Here is a 17,420-nt window from a genome sequence, read left to right as displayed (position 1 = left end):
TGAGGAGATGGGAATGAAAAGAGCCTGTGAGCAAACACACAAAGACGGGAAAAGAAAATTAGGCATAAGATGTAATGCATCAGTGAAATGATGCACTAATGCTGCTCGGTGATCTTGGACTTTGATCCAAATGACAGCGACCAAACAACACAGCGCAGCCTCAAACAAAGGACACCAGTGAGGATTCAGTCTGACCTCAGAAGAACACATCTGGTGCTCGTACCCCATAATGTGCATTACATGTATTTATATGAAAGGCATTTTGAAGTAGGATCCAGAGGGAGCATCAGACACATTCATATTTTATGACAAACAACATTTACAACTGTAAAAGTGTCACCAAATAAAGTTTGGATATTTGAGAAATTACCATTTCAAATATGCGGTCGATTTATCAAAATAATATCGACACAAAAATTCTACCAAGCAAGACCACGTGGTTAGTAACCATGGTCATCTCTAGGGCTGTCACCATAGTTTCAATACATGATTATTGTGGCCAAAAGATTTCACGATAACAATTTTATCGCAATATCTATAGGAAATTTGAAAAAAAACCTAATAATTCTATCAGTTAAATTCATCTTTAATTTAGTTTATTGTGCGATTTGTCTCTTTTTGTCTAAATAAATTACACTCAAAATACAAGCAACCCAGTTGCCAGAAGAAAAGTTGGCATTGGACGAGATACGCTGAATGTCGATGATTCTGAACCATAAACACGTTTCATATCAGCCTCGTATCACCTTTGCAGAAACGCACAATGCCACGTGGTTAACGCTGTGAAACGATTGGTTAGTTTTAGGCAACAAAACTACTTGGTTATGGTTAGAAAAAATATCATGTGTTGTTTTAAAATGATTACATAACTACCGTAAATAAATAACAACCGCCCGTAGTAGACGTTCTTTTGAAACGTTACGTTAACAAGTTTCCCACGGGACACTAACAGCAGTATCCTGAGTGAAAGACCTGTGTTTGTTTGACCTCCCACCTGCCCTTAGTGGACTTTCTTGCTTGTTTTACAGGTTATTACACCACGCGACTTTCAATATCGGTCGCTCTGTGTATTACCTCACTTGCTCTGACCGAATGCAAAAACACCGCATGGATGGATGGATGGAAAACATTGACGTCCGTGGTCTAATTTGTGTCAGTTTAGGGGTCCTTGACGTGAAATAGTTTGGAAGTTTTGAAACACCGCTTTAAGTTGTGGAGACCTCGTTTATCTTCAAGACTCCATTTTTAAGGTGGTGTACATACATCTCAAAATTCTGACTTGCTTGCTTTTTTATGAATAGCATTTACTTTTACTTTCAATACTTGAGTACATTTAATATCAGAAAAATTACTTTTGATTTTTAAGTACTACTAAAGTCATTTTCTGGTTCAATATCTAGACTTTACTCAAGCATTGCTTTCAGATACTTCATCCACCATTTCTTAAACTCAAGAAAATATCAAATTATTGCTTCTTGAAAAAGAAGCCTGTATAGCAGTTAAATCATTCAGGCGCAGTCACACCTGCAGCCTTTTTATGTGTACACACACACACACACACACACACACACACATACACATACACATACACACACCAGTATAATTAATGCATCAGATGTCACAGACCTGGACTGCAGATACATTTGACTGTCAAAGAGCCACTCACTGTGAAAACACACGATCACACAGAGACTGACGTGCATCCCGTAATCTTCATGACAGCTAACGTGTCTATAATTACACAGCATGTATCCACAGCAGCCATTAAAACCATCTGAGACAATTACTTCAGCTGTCAGGTCTGCTCACCGGTGTGTGAATGTTGATCTGCTCCACATTCAAATAATTTTTTTTTTCTTTATGACTTGATCATTATCGATGCTTCAGCTACAACACTGTAAATTCACAAAGGTGTCGTAGAATACACCGGTGCATTAACACTGAGAAAACAAGATTTTAATTCTGATTAAAAAGCCAAACTTTTGTCTCTTGACAACATAAAAAACATAAAATATGCAAGTATTACTTCAGCTGTCAGTGTGCAAATTCTAATCGCGTCTCATTTTAATTACCCAGATCTCATCTTTGTGCCGACCTGCACAAAAAAAAAAAAAATAGTTTAATGCTGATTGAAAAGCTCAACCTCAGTCTCTCTCGGGACTATACAGCTGCACAGAAAACACAACATTAATGTTCATCTGGGCTGTTTTTAACAAACCAAACCTCCGTCTCTCTCCACGCTGGAGAGCAACAAATACATGAAGTGATATGAATTCATAAATAACTGGAAAATGGAATTGTGCATCCAACTTAAAGAAAACAGATTTATGAAACTTAAACACAATAACATGAATGGACGAAGGAAGCAATAATAGAAAGCAAACTGATTCTGACCGTTCATTTATAAATTCATGTCTTTTACACTGTAAAAATACAAAAAAGGGAAATGTGATGCTGATCCATGCTCTTCAATTTTAAGCAGCTCTGTTTATGTCGACCGCTTCCAGCTTAAACAGGTTTTGTGGTTTTCCGAGGATTGTGCGCAAATAATCATCCTAAATTATTTTTACTTTGCCCCCATTTTTGTCCAATTTGGGATGACCAGTTCTCCCAGGACTGCAGTCTTTTCTCCCTGATGATCATGTGTGATGATGTTAGTCCCCGCAGTAGCCATTTCATTGTAGTGAAACTTGACCTCACAGTGTAAAATGACCTGTGGTGACCTCTAGGATAATCACAGCCTCATGAAACTTTACAGCCACAAACTAGAGACCTAGAGCATTCAGAGGATGGATGGCTTTCCTAGCTAGATTGACAATAAGGGGTTTTCTGAGCAGTTTACACAACACAAGTGCTCGACATCCAATCGCCGAAAAAATGCAATTCTTGCAGAAATCTCCAAATGTCAAAAATGTTTGATCCCAAATCACAGCATGGCTTTTTCTATGGTGTTCCTCAAGGTCTTGGTGTCTTAATGTGGTATTTTGGAGGGATGATTGATCATTTTGTCAATGCTCCAGTGGTAAAACAACTTATGAGACATAATAGAGCATGGGGATGACCATCATATACTTTTATCATCATGTTATAAACCCTTATACACTTTCACTATTTATTTGAATTAAGTCATGTTTATTTAGGATTTAACAACTTGACACACAGTGCTGAACTGCATCTCAAATTAATCTTCAGGTTCCCAGCTTTCAGATGTTGTTCACCACTTCTATGTGACATCTACTGTTGACCTGCTATCTCCCCCTGAAGACCCCCTGGACCCCCCTAAAGAAGACTAAAACAGCTCTATTGTGGATCTCAGGGGGTTAAAAGTATCCTACACAATTTGGAGAAAGTAAGTAAGTCACTGGCTTGTTCTGCAGCAGTCCAGTGAGTCCAGTGGCTCAAGGTTAGTTGCTCCTCGTGTGTAATTTCTGCTGATCTTTTGTTTCAGTCTAACTTGAAGCCGTAGTTGTTGACTCGCTGTACGTTCGTAGCGATCGTATATGCTCAGCACGTACGCGCCTGGTGGCATCACAGAGAAGACCTCCTGTCAAGCAAACATGACAGGCGATGACAGACACTGCTGGGGCTGATGAATAGTTTATTACCTACCTGCTGTCAAACAGCAAACATCCATCTGCAGCTCCACTCAACAATCAACTTCAACTCATTCAAACAAGCCGGGTGTTTTTAATGTATCTTAATATTTCAGGCTCCATGTTTGATCTTTCATTATTTAGATGAGACTTTCCGTCTCCATCTCGTGTCTCTGACGGATGTTAGCTTATAGCTCTACACTTGTCTGAAAAGTTTCAGGTTTTGATATACTTTATAAAGTATTTTTGTTCTATTTACATATTTAAATACGTGATTCATGTGATTGATTTCTGCTGTTTCCAGCCCTACATTTATCCAAACCACTTCCTTCTTTTCAGTTGTTGTCCAGCATTTATCCTTTACATCACAGGACATGTGAATCATCTGAGAGTGATGACAGATTCCAGGTTTTGGTCCCAGTCAAACCTTTAGTTTATATTTGGATTGCCGTTGACATGCAGTAACAGTAATGACCACTACATACCAGCACCAAGGTTCACCTTATCCACTCCACCATTACAGGTGGAGTGGATAAGGTGAACCTTGGTGCTGGTATGGTCCAATAGACCACAGACCTATAAGAAGTGAAAGTCAATTGGTCCTTTCATGGCAACTTCAGCACACATTTAATTATTTAATGTTTCTACTGATATGTCCTGTGTTGAACAATAAAATATTATAAATATGCATACTGTTATAACTATTTGCTTATTTATTTATTCAGCTTTTTGCCCGGCTGCTTCCCAGAGGAGCATAAAGTGAGCGATGGACATAAATGAAAGTTAGAAAAATCCAGCACACAGATTCTGAGATCAATCTCAAACTTTTCATGTCAAGGATCCAAAATGGAGTCCAATAGACCACAGACCATGGATGTAGAAGAGGGTCCAATAGACCACAGACCATGGATGTAGAAGAGGGTCCAATAGACCACAGACCATGGATGTAGAAGAGGGTCCAATAGACCACAGACCATGGATGTAGAAGAGGGTCCAATAGACCACAGACCATGGATGTAGAAGAGGGTCCAATAGACCACAGACCATGGATGTAGAAGAGGGTCCAATAGACCACAGACCATGGATGTAGAAGAGGGTCCAATAGACCACAGACCATGGATGTAGAAGAGGGTCCAACAGACCACAGACCATGGATGTAGAAGAGGGTCCAACAGACCACAGACCATGGATGTAGAAGAGGGTCCAACAGACCACAGACCATGGATGTAGAAGAGGGTCCAACAGACCACAGACCATGGATGTAGAAGAGGGTCCAGTAGACCACAGACCATGGATGTAGAAGAGGGTCCAACAGACCACAGACCATGGATGTAGAAGAGGGTCCAGTAGACCACAGACCATGGATGTAGAAGAGGGTCCAATAGACCACAGACCATGGATGTAGAAGAGGGTCCAATAGACCACAGACCATGGATGTAGAAGAGGGTCCAATAGACCACAGACCATGGATGTAGAAGAGGGTCCAACAGACCACAGACCATGGATGTAGAAGAGGGTCCAATAGACCACAGACCATGGATGTAGAAGAGGGTCCAGTAACCACAGACCATGGATGTAGAAGAGGGTCCAATAGACCACAGACCATGGATGTAGAAGAAGGTCCAGTAGACCACAGACCATGGATGTAGAAGAGGGTCCAGTAGACCACAGACCATGGATGTAGAAGAGGGTCCAGTAGACCACAGACCATGGATGTAGAAGAGGTTGTGTCCTGTGCTTTTGCCCTACGTGTTAATTGTTAATAGCCTACAACTCCATTAAATCCTGTTGATGTCATGCTACTAGCTACTGGCCGATAGCCGGTTGTTTGGGAACAGAGACGTTAACACATCCACCACGGTACAGGCTGACAGCATACAGCCCATGGGGGTATTAGAAGATTATAAAAGTGATGAATTACAGCCAATAGATCCATTATTACAGCGATACAGCTAGCAGGAAGCTGTCATATGAGCGTGCAGGGCGGTGCAGTCCCGTTGGTCTGATGATGCACGTTCATTATGGCGAGGAAAATATGTTATATGTTATATGTTGGATTCAGCTGTTAGTTCATTTTACTAATTTTAGGACATCATGATTTAAATGAGGGATATTCTAGTGTTCCTACTGGGAAGTTGATTTATATCCTCTGATTTACAGACGTCTCTTTATTCATCCATGGACACAGACTCATTGGTGTTTTCAGTCCAGAATGGCGGCTTTTTGCTTCTGTACTCTTTGATGTAAACGTGTTCAAGACTTCCCTTTTAGAAATCTGTGGGTTACACTACAGACAGTCCATCAGTATCATCTGATTTATGCTGGATAAAGATTAATTACATAAATACAAATAAAAACACACAAAAATATATTTTATTAATAACCTTTGTTAGTGTGAGTGAGGGCTAAAACCGCAGCAGTTTTGAGAGGAGACGGGCTTTCGTTTATGTCCCTGTGTGTTTTATTAGTTGATGCAGTGCTTCCATCTTCTGGAGGACACAAGTACAACAGCTTCAACGGCACTTCTGGTTTGTTTTGTCCCATTTGGGTTTGTGATGCAGGAATAAAGCTGTTAGAGGATCATGATATTTCAAGTCCGTCCTAAAACAATAGACAGGTGCCCGTATGTGCATTTAAACAGTAGGTGCTTGTTGTAATCATTCCTTTTGTTCGTAGGCTACCATTTAAAGACCCCCTCCCTCCTAACATGGTTCCAATGAAAGAGAAGGTAGACAAAATGCAAAAATACATTTCAAAGTTTTTCTCAAGCTATTATGAGGCTTCACCAGTCTGAATTAGACAAGTCTTCCAAAGTTATAAAAATATTTAAAAAATTGGAAGTTTGAAAGATACCCACATCTCAAAAAAGATAACCGAAAATAAACAGACGTGAACAGTAACTATGGAGGACAAAATCTGCCACAATCAAAAATAATTGAATAAATAAATCAGTGACTCAATAAATAAATAAATAAAAATGTCATTAAATGTGGCAAAATGGCCATTAATTAATGATAAAATGTGACACCAATTGATATTTGTTTTAAGTTACTTCTTTATGTATTTATCTTTGTATTATTTCCCTTATTTATTTACTCCTCTGTTTAATTTTCCCCTATATTTATTTATGTATTTATTTTTATTAATTTATTAATTTATATTATTTTATTTTATATTTATTTCTAAATGAATGTATTTTATTTATGTATTCATGCAGTTATTTATTTATTCATTTCTGCACGATTTTCTGCCTCATTATGCAATTTTAAAAAATAAATAAACAAATAAATAAATGCATAAATAAATATAAATAAATGCACATTTTAATAAATAAAAAACAAATGCAAAAGTAAATAAATACTTTTTGAGATGAATAAAAACAAATATATAAATAAATAAAAGGGAAAATTAAACAGAAGAGACAACCTGTATACAGATTGTGCAGTTTGTATTGGGTTTTATACATATATGTATGAGCACTGTCGAAATCTAAGATTTTTTTAATTACCAATGACTGCTTCACTGTAATTGTTGTGAATATGATATGATAATAAAGAACTTATTAAAGGGTTATGATGTTTTCTTTTCTTTTCTTTTATCTTTCTTTTCTTTTTCTTTTGTGTATTTATTTATTTATTTTTAGGGGGGGGGGGTCAATTTTTACTTGTTTATGGTAACAAAGACTAAGAAACATGTTGAGTCTACTGGGGAAAGAGTTTTCTGTCATTGTGGTTCAATTAAGTTTTCTCCTTCAAAAGCTGTTTGGGGTCATGACTGTTTGGAGTGAGGACTCCTCTGTTGTCCTCGTGTCCCCTTGGCCTCTCGTCACTGTTAAACAACATAAATAAACTCAATGGGAGTCTATAAAAAGGTTTGTGTCATAACTAAGATCATGTTACAGTTGAGTTACAGTCTGACACCAACTTCACACTGTAGGTCAAATGTCACTAAGCTGCCGCTGGATGGAGACTTCACCTCACAGAGACACACAATACCCTCCACATCTGATTTATTACAAACAAACTGAGCATTAAAAACATTTCAGCTGTGAGGATATTAATGTTTAATTTTTTTAAATTTTGTAATATGTTACAAAACAAAAAAAACAGGTTGTGTAAATCCACGTTGTGTAAGTTTTGCGTCAAGTTAGCCAGAATCAATCCGGTGACGTAGTTCCGGTCGGTCGGTGAGGGCTACCTTCAAAATAAGAGCAGCAGACTTGCGAAAAACATTTTTATCTCAAGAGAGTAGTTCAAAGTGTAACAGATGTTGGTAAAATGTAACTTATTCATTTAGACATAATCATAAACGACATAGTGTGTTTCCTCAAGGTTTGATGTAATGGCTTCTAATAGGCCCTACACCTGTTACGGCTGTATGTGATCCCTGTAGAGTGAAATGAAAACATTTCAATGGTTTAACATTTACATTTTGCAATTCACAGCAGATTCATGAATTTTTAGCTGTGCATTTAATTATGCTTTCTATGCATAACAGATATGACAATATGGACTAAATGCTTCAAAACTATTATAGTCTATTGTTTGTTTGACGTTGTTCGATTCTCCATGTAACATTCACACCTATAAACCTAGATTTTGTAGCAGCAATAACTGTTGTAAATGGTCAAATTAACGAACATGGGATTGCACATTTAGCCTTGAGTGTTTTCTACATTATTTAAGGTGATTTAAGCCCATTAACAGACTTTTCAGTGTCCCACATTTAGGACATGACTGTCCCACATTATGAAATAAAGTTTGTCTGGGACAACTTGGCAGTAAGAGTACTAATATGTCTACCATTTCTTTTATGAGTGTGATATCTACATTATCTTTTTTGGTTTGATTAGGACACATCCTGGAGTTTTCACAGTGGTACTCGTTGTGGATTTAATAAATTGGCTTCATAACGCGATATATTCCAGAAGTCTGAAATGCAAAAAAAATTCTCACATTAGGCTAATTCACCCTATATGTGTTCATCATCCCAACATCATCATTCATGCTGGTAGCCATCAGGCTCCACAACCAAGGCTGACCCCCATATGAGAACTATGAGGACTTTAAGGAGTTTAAACACGCACTATCTGCAACCATCTTGGACTCTATCCACTGGTGCACTTTACATTATACATCCTATATACCACTTTATAGACTGCACATATGCACATATAACATTTATTTATTGTACATACTACATGTATTTATTGACGGACTGCACACACTATGTTCACCCATTCACTCTGCATCTTTTATATCTCTATTGTTTTTATTATTTTGTATACCTTTACCTTTCCTGTGTTTCACTCTGTTTGTGATGTTGCTGCTTTGACACCTGAATTTCCCTCCGGTGATTAATAAAGGTTCATCTTATCTTATCTTATCTTATCTTATCTTATGTGCACTACTCTTATAGTTTGTCATACATACTGGATGTAGGGACCCACGTGAATACAGTGCACTTCACACAAGCTGTGTTTTATTGTGAAGGTCCAGACCGGAAGCATCGTGTGTGTCTTCATGCTAGTCAGAGAGCAGCTCTCCTTCAGCTCAGAGAGACGCAGAGAAGATGGCGGCGCTACGAGTCGCGGTGCAGTCAGGGACCGGGAGAGCCCTCCTCAGCACGGCGAAAGCTATCAAGACCCCCGTGGTAGGTGGAGAGAGTACTGTTGTGTTTATCACCCGGGACAGAGAGTGTTTAGAGCAACAGCTGACTGGAGAGAGGACACAGTGAGGTGATGTTAGCCTGATGGCTGTCTGTCTGCGGGTGAGACAAGGTCACTCGTGTTCACACACGTTTATAGGAGGTCGGAAACAACTGTGGCGTTAGCTCTTCGCATATTCTGACCCTCTTTAACGGTAGATGTCGACATGGCGTCAAGAACTGCCACAACAGACGCTACAGAGCTAGAAAACCAGGTAGCTATCTGTCGCTACATGGAGCAACCCAAGGCCTATAGAAGGAGGCTGGGACACGGTCTTGTTCTTTAGTGTAACGCGCATGCGCAGTGTAACTGAAGCTGCGGTCGTGCGTTTTGATTGGCTGAAAGCAGACCAGATTTTACTGCGCATGTGCGGTACCCCGAGGCTATTACGTGTTGATGACGTGTATCTTAGCCTCCTTCTACAGGCCTTGCTTGGAGCAGGCTAGTCGGTTAGCTAGGTCATGTAGTCAACCACCCGGTGAATGAAAAAGTTCACTTAAATTAATATTCTGTCTTAGCTAACGGTGCAGGGACACACATCTGCACCCCAGAGTGTGTGATCGTACTGTTGACATGTTAACATGGGTCACTTTGCGTTTATATTCCGTCTAAAACACCAACGGCTAGAGAAGCTAAGCTAATCGGCTAACGGGTTAGCGGTTCAAGGACTGAGAGGACTTCCGGTGATAGATGCAGTCTGCAGCCGGTCACTGCTGTACCCTTCATCTGTTAGGTAAATGACACCTATGGGTGTGTCTGGAGACTGTAGTGTGAACTGTCCACGTTTACCTGGTTTATGGACCTTTAATGGAGGTGAGACAACATGAAGCTAAATGTCACTTATTAGCTGTGAGCTGTTTGAAGTACAGATAGATCAGAGAGAGGTCAGCATGGTGTAGACTCATGTTTGTGGAGCTTGCTGCAGAGTTTGGATGGTATGCCACTCTTGTTTTTAGGGTTGCAATTAACTGTCGTATATTGTCTTTATTGATTAATATTCCCGATTACTTGTTTTGTCCATGACATGTCTGAAAATGGCCATCATAGTTTCACAGAGTCAAATGTTCTGTCTGATTAACAGTCTAAAGCCTGAATATAACCAGTTGTATTCATATATATATTTATATATATATATACATAGACAAGGAAAGCAGTAGGATCGGATATCAGGCCGATACTCACTGAAATAGCTGGATCTGATATCGGTGACAATGGGGCCGATCTATTAAATTCAATTCTTGTTTATGTCCTATATATATACATTATATACTAGAATTAAATTCCTGTTTAAGTTTTGACTAATTTGTTGATCCATTAAAAAATGTTTACACTTAGATTGGAATTCTTGTTAATTTTGATTATTTATTACCAAGTTTTAATAACGAATAACAATTCACTAAATGTATATCTATGTATTTATTTGTTATGTTTTGCAATGTTTAAGTCAGGCCTGATGTTGTCTTACACATTAATAATCCCAGTCACTTCAACACAGAGGCATACAGATTATTAATTAAACACTGGTATCTGATCAGTACTCAGTATCGGTTGATACCCAAAGCCCAGGAATCGGTATCAGGACTGAAAAAGTGGGATCGGTGCATCCTTAGCAGATGCAAAGTGTTTTGGCTTGGAGAATGTCTTAAAACAACTGTTTGTTTGGGGGTTGATTTTCTGTCGATTGACCTAACAATTAATTGAATAATCATTTCAGCTCTTGCTTGCTTTAGCGGCATGTTGGTTTAAAGCAGAGATATAGAGACACGAAGTGATGAGAGAGAGTATGGGTTATTACATGCAACAAAGGTCCCTGGTTGTAATAAAACCAGGGATTGCCATCACAGTATGTGATATGCGTCCTAACCACGACTAGGCCATTACGTATCCCCACATATGGGACTTACAGTAAATGGTATGTTGTCTGCTGGCAGATACCACGTCACCGTTCAAGTCTCTCATTTAAAGGTGCCCTTCCTGAGTGTAGCTTGGTTTCAGGCAGGAGATGGATGTTGGAGTGTGTGTTTGTGTCCTGATGCAGGGGTGCTGTCATGTGATGCCAGCTGCCTGGTTATAGAAGCACTAGTGAAGGGCAGTTTCATAAGGAGGACCAGCGTACACACTATAAGGAAGGGCGTTATGATGAACTGCACTTAAGAAATAGTATCCGATCCGTCCTGAGCTTTTAGTTAGAAGTGTCGTTGCAGTCGACACTTGAGAATCACGCCTTGCTCTCCTGAACAATACTTCAATTCTTTATACTTGCTAGATCAATTAGTCAGTTCCAGCCTCTATAATGGAAGGGTTTGCTTCTTTTCTTTGTTTGTCTTGTGTGATTGGTGGGACAAAACAAGCAAGGTGAACATGTCACACTGGAAATTTACAGAAATTGAGATTTTTCAATATTTCTCTATTAGGGCTATCAATTTATAAAAATATTTAATCGCATGATTGTCCATAGTTAATCACGATTAATTGCAAATTTTTTATCTGTTCAAAATGTACCTTAAAGGGAGATTTGTCAAGTATTTAATACTCATATCAACACGGGAGTGGTCAAATATGCTGCTTTATGCAAATGTATGTATATATCTGTTATTAGAAATCAATTAACAACACAGAACAATGACAAATATTGTCCAGAAACCCAAACATGTACTGCATTTAGCATAACAAATAAGGCAAACTGCAGCCCAACCGGCAACAACAGCTGTCAGTGTGCTGACTTGACTATGACTTGCCCCAAGACTGAGATTTGCTATATTATATAGACCAAACAATTTTAATTGAGGATTTAACCAGCAGACTAATCAATGATGAAAATAATTGTTAGCTGCAGCCCTACTTGCTACGAATGTTTTTACCCCTGAGTCAAAGTTTTTATGAGCATATCTTTGATATTTTATACACCAACCACAGATTTTGGAACAGAAAGAGAGTTTATCGAAGACTACAAGTCGACAAGATTAGGGCTGCTGATCTCTCAATTATTAGTTCGGTCTATAAAATTTCAGAAAATGGCAAATAAAATGTGCATCAGGGTCAATGTTTTCAGATGTTTTATCCAACCAACAGTCAAAAACAGAAAAAACCCCAGCAAATACGGACATTTAGGTTGCAAGAACCAGTGAATTCTTGGCATTTTTACCGTCTTCTAACACAGAATATAAAGTCATCTGAATAATCAGCGGTACATTATTGCACTGGGATGATTTTAAGTAACTAAATAACTGGTATCTTGTTTTATGCTCTTGTACCTCCGTAGGCCAACATGTCCTTCGCCAGCCTGCCTCGCCACAAGAAGGTTGCCCTGACGACACTAGGCGTGGTCACAGCCGGTGGGGCGGGACTCGCTCTGATGCTGCACCAATCCGTTAAAGCCTCCGACCTGGAGCTCCACCCCCCGAATTACCCCTGGAGCCACGCTGGACCTCTGTCCTCTCTGGACCACGCTAGGTGAGATGGATAAACACACACACACACACACACATAGATTTTCCAGTGTTTATCAAACCCTATCATTTTATGCTGTTTTATTAGAACTTTTGACTTAAAGTCCGATGTGTTTTGGCACCTTTAGTTTTCCACTTTTTTATGTAGAGGATGATCATAGTTGTTAAGCGTCTCACTGTGCTTTCTCTCTCGCTCTCTGTGCAGTATTCGTCGTGGTTACCAGGTGTATAAGCAAGTGTGTTCAGCCTGCCACAGTATGGAGTATCTGGCCTTCAGAAACCTGGTGGGAGTGTCGCACACGGAGAACGAGGTTAAGACCATCGCTGAGGAGGTGAGGCTAAGAATAGGAGAGAATCCATGCTGGAGCAGTTTCAACAGAACACTTTCTTAGTATTTTACAATATACACATTTTTGAAAAGCAGTGTTGTTGTTTTGTAGGCGTGTCACGATTTCGATTCGAAGTCAGGACCCGATTATCTATTTTTCTCCACCCCCGCCTATTTCTGTTTAGTTTTTGTAATGATTATGTACTGAGGTGGGTCACACAGATACTGGTACTGAATAGATGCAGCTTTTTGTATTGGAGACTGTTGTCTAACACTTTCTAAATAAAAAGGGAGTTCAGTTCTCTTTCTAAAGAAGAATTTGAAAGTGTAAATGACAGTTGTCAGGACATAAAACCAATGATCTGTTGATCGTTATGAATCAAGACTCCATAGTCTAACAATGGCATGTTTAAATCGAATCAAATCGTGGCCTAAAAAATTTAAAGTCAAATCGAATCATAGATTTGGAGAATCGTGACACCCCTATTGTTTTGGTAATTTTCGAAAATGAAACACTTAAGTTCTGCCAGTAGGTGGTGCCACCCGGCTGTATCTGCTGTTATATTCTAGGTTTTCGGCCCAAAGTTAAAGGTGTCTTATGTGTTGTGTTCAGGTTGAGGTAGTGGACGGTCCTGATGAGAGTGGAGAGATGTTCACCCGGACAGGAAAGCTGTCGGACTACTTCCCAAAGCCCTACCCCAACCCTGAGGCAGCCCGGGCCGCCAACAACGGAGCCCTGCCTCCAGACCTCAGCTACATCGTCAATGCCAGGTAACTCCTGAAAGACAGAAAACCTACACAGTTGAGTCTGAAAGCCACGAACTCAGCTTGAAAAAAATCCACATATCTTCGGTGTTGACTGTCCCCTTTGCTCCCCTCAGACATGGAGGAGAGGACTACGTGTTCAGCCTGCTGACAGGATACTGCGAACCTCCAGCTGGAGTGGCGGTGAGAGAGGGACTCTACTACAACCCGTACTTCCCTGGCCAGGCCATCGGCATGGCCCCGCCCATCTACAACGAGGTGCTGGAGTTCGACGACGGTGAGTAAAGACGCAGCGTGTGTGTGTGCTGTCAGCCTGTTCGGTTGACAGAAAGCGAGAACATGAACAGATATTGTGCAGGGAGCGCTTCTTCTGGTGTCACATCACCTGCATTATTTTGTTATGTCTAGATTTTCAGTTTGTCAAAAGACAGCAGAAGATGTTTGTTAATTTTTCAGGTATTAAAGCCCCCTCCAGCCATTTTTAACACTTTTTTGTTCTTTCTCAAACAGAGAATGGGGGTGTGGTCAATAAACAGACGTAACCAGATTGCATCATTTTTCAACCCAGTTTAGATGAATTTACTGTATCAGACCACAAATGAGACCAGAATTATCTCAACACACCAACTCTCTCACTCACCCTCTTCTTCACTGTCTCCTCCTGGAGAGGCGGCGGTCTGGCTGCGGCTGCACCAATGAGCCGCATTGCCACACGCCCCCCACAGCGTCCTGAAACTGCATTTCAGGACGCTGTGGGTGGTTTAGGAGGTTCACCGTCCACCAGCACCGGCCGCTCTCTCCTCACCTCCAGCACCGACATCGCTCCGGGCTGCACTGAGATCCGTTTACTTCTCTAACGGTGCTTTTCTCTGGTTTTCTGTTGAGCTGTAAGTTGTGCTCCCCGTCGTTCGGACCTGTTAGAGGCCCACAAACCTCCGGTATCCGCTGCTTTCTGTTAATTTACCTTCAGCAGGAGGAGACAGTGAAGAAGAGAGCGAGTGAGAGAGACAGTCAGTGTGTTGGGTTAATTTTGACGGTAGGATTTTGTGCAATTCACTACGTTGATTGCACCTGTTCACCGTACACACACAAATGTCATAAGCAACACACTAAACTAAGGTGGAAAACCCTCAGTTAGCTAATGCAACAAATTGGGCTAGCTAATTAGCTAACTACAGCTAACTAGTTAACTATTTAGAAAGACAAACTGACAGACAGATAAACAGATTTATCAGCTTGCTGCTGCTCAGATCACTCAAACGATCATGAGTGCTCCTGCAGCTTGGAGGATGACCTTTGGCCTGCAGCTTCTACTATAGTCAGACATCATATTCATGTTTTACCAACAAGCTTCTTTTTTAACTTTGAGCACAAAATTAAGTTAAAAATTTTGGAAAACAGTGTGGCTGATCAACTTAGTCAGGAAATGACTCAAATAAATATGAAATAACATAGAAATGCCAAAATACACTGTAGTGGGGCTTTAACCTCACTAGATTAGAAACAAACAGACTTTCCATTCTATTTATTTTGCATTTATATAAAAATCAATTGCTATTGGTTTGTAAAAATACAGTGATGGATGATTTAACCTTTTCATCCACACCCACTGTGTCTAGGACCGTGCATTACAGTTGGCTGTAGTTAAAGTCGTTGTGCTGATGGTTGTTGTGTCTCTGTTGCCATAGGAACCCCCGCCACCATGAGCCAGGTTGCTAAAGATGTGTGTACGTTCTTGAGGTGGGCCGCCGAGCCGGAGCACGACCAACGCAAACGCATGGGACTGAAGGTACAACACACGCACACGCACGCGCACACACACACACACACACACACACAAACACACACTGTTGTTTACTTGTTTATATCCATAATTAATTCATCCCTGATTCCATTACAAGAAAGACTTTGAGGAATCCTGACCTTCACTGTCGAGTATCAGATATTTATTTCACAGTCACACTGACTGAATTTTGGCAAAAAAAGAGTTACTCTATCGATTTCAAGTCATTGAATCGTATCGTATCGTATCGCTCTAGATGAGTTAAATATCGTCCTTGAATCATATCGGAACCATGGAAGGTGATACGTCATTGTAAAAACGTCCCAATGGAACAAGTGGAAACAGGTCGTAAACATGGAGCTCGTTGTCTTTCTCTCCCCAGATGCTGATGGGCGCCGGCATCCTCATCCCTCTGGTCTACTACATGAAGAGGCACAGGTGGTCTGTGATGAAGAGCAGGAAGATCGCCTACAGGCCTCCCAAGTAAACGGAAACGCACGCACCCCGGCCTGGGCCTAAAACCTACCAGAGAGCGCTGCGTTCAACGACCCCACGACACTCGCCTCACAATGACCATACGGACAAATAACAACACCCACATGCCTTTCTAAGAGGGGAAAGAGAAATGAGAGTATATATATATATATATATACTACCTAAAGAAGAATGTTTTTAGTTGTTGGCGCGGTAGAACCAATTTTTTCCTTTTATCTGGAATGCTGTGTGTCAGAGAGTTGTGGCGTTCTTGAACGCACCCTCCACAAATTGTGTTTGTCGGATCTGCATCGAATCATCACTGGCAGCGGTTCAGGTCTTGACATCTCGTATCAGACACCATTGACTGATAAGTTGCTGGACTGCCTGTCTCTGTAAGATACTCAGTAATCACACAAAGCGCTGAGAAATGGTTGCCGTCAAAGTTCGTAACAATCCCGGGTGTGTTTAAATCCATCCTTCCCCCTGTCCTCTCCACAAAGCCAGTCAGTGGATGCAATGCAACCTCTGTTTTACTGTACAAAATAAATTATCATAAAGGAAACCTTTGTGTGTCCGTTTTTGTTTCTAGCAGCGGTAGACGTTACACACACACAGACAAACACCTCTCAAAGCTGCCAGTGTTGTTCTGATCATTTCTGAATCTGCTTCTACGCTTCGTCATGTAAATATTTAATAAAGTGGTGAATGAACAAACTTTATGATGTTATTTGTTGACCTTTGTGCCGTCACCTGAAACACTGAATGGCTCAGAGGAGAATGTTACGGCCGGTGTTTCACCCGCCTTCCAGTGTTTCACCCGCTTTCCAGTGTTCAGACAGGCTATAAACCAATGATTTAGTTTGCGACCAAATATTTACAAAACTAATGAAATTCCCATCAGCCTCACCTGTCCTTTGTGTTTATTGCTAGAACCTGCCAAAAAAATAAATAAATAAAAGACTCAATAAATAAAAATAATTGTAACCATTAATTAATTGATAAAATGTGACATTGATATTTGTTTATTTATTTATATTTGTATTAATTCCCTTATTTACTTACTCTTCTGTTTAATTTTCCCTTTTATTTATTTTTATTAATTTTTGCATTTATTTTTTCACCCGTTATTTATTTCCCCAGACTTATTTATTTCTGTATTATTTTCTTTATAAATTTCTTTACACATTTCTTCATGCATTTCTGCCTCATTATACAATTTAAAAATATATATAAAAAAATAAATGCAAAAGTAAATAAATCAACTAAAAAAGAATAAAGATAAATACATAAATATATAGAAAGGAAAATTAAACTGAAG

General features: G+C 39.9%; 1 protein-coding gene across 1 annotated transcript; it reads left to right on the top strand.

The window, feature by feature from the left end:
- The first annotated feature begins 9,088 nt into the window (after window positions 1–9,088).
- Window positions 9,089–16,816, top strand: cyc1 (cytochrome c-1). The gene is made up of 7 exons (XM_074647627.1): window positions 9,089–9,245; window positions 12,563–12,753; window positions 12,955–13,081; window positions 13,691–13,848; window positions 13,959–14,119; window positions 15,531–15,631; window positions 16,008–16,816. Exons 1-7 carry the CDS (start codon window positions 9,165–9,167, stop codon window positions 16,110–16,112), a joined length of 924 nt encoding a protein of 307 aa, XP_074503728.1. The 5' UTR covers window positions 9,089–9,164; the 3' UTR covers window positions 16,113–16,816.
- Window positions 16,817–17,420: the final 604 nt, after the last annotated feature.

Source organism: Sebastes fasciatus, chromosome 1 (assembly GCF_043250625.1).
Source record: "Sebastes fasciatus isolate fSebFas1 chromosome 1, fSebFas1.pri, whole genome shotgun sequence".
In the NCBI taxonomy this organism is placed as follows: domain Eukaryota; kingdom Metazoa; phylum Chordata; class Actinopteri; order Perciformes; family Sebastidae; genus Sebastes; species Sebastes fasciatus.
Note: the sequence above shows the minus strand (reverse complement) of the source record. Positions and strands in the feature narration are given on the sequence as shown.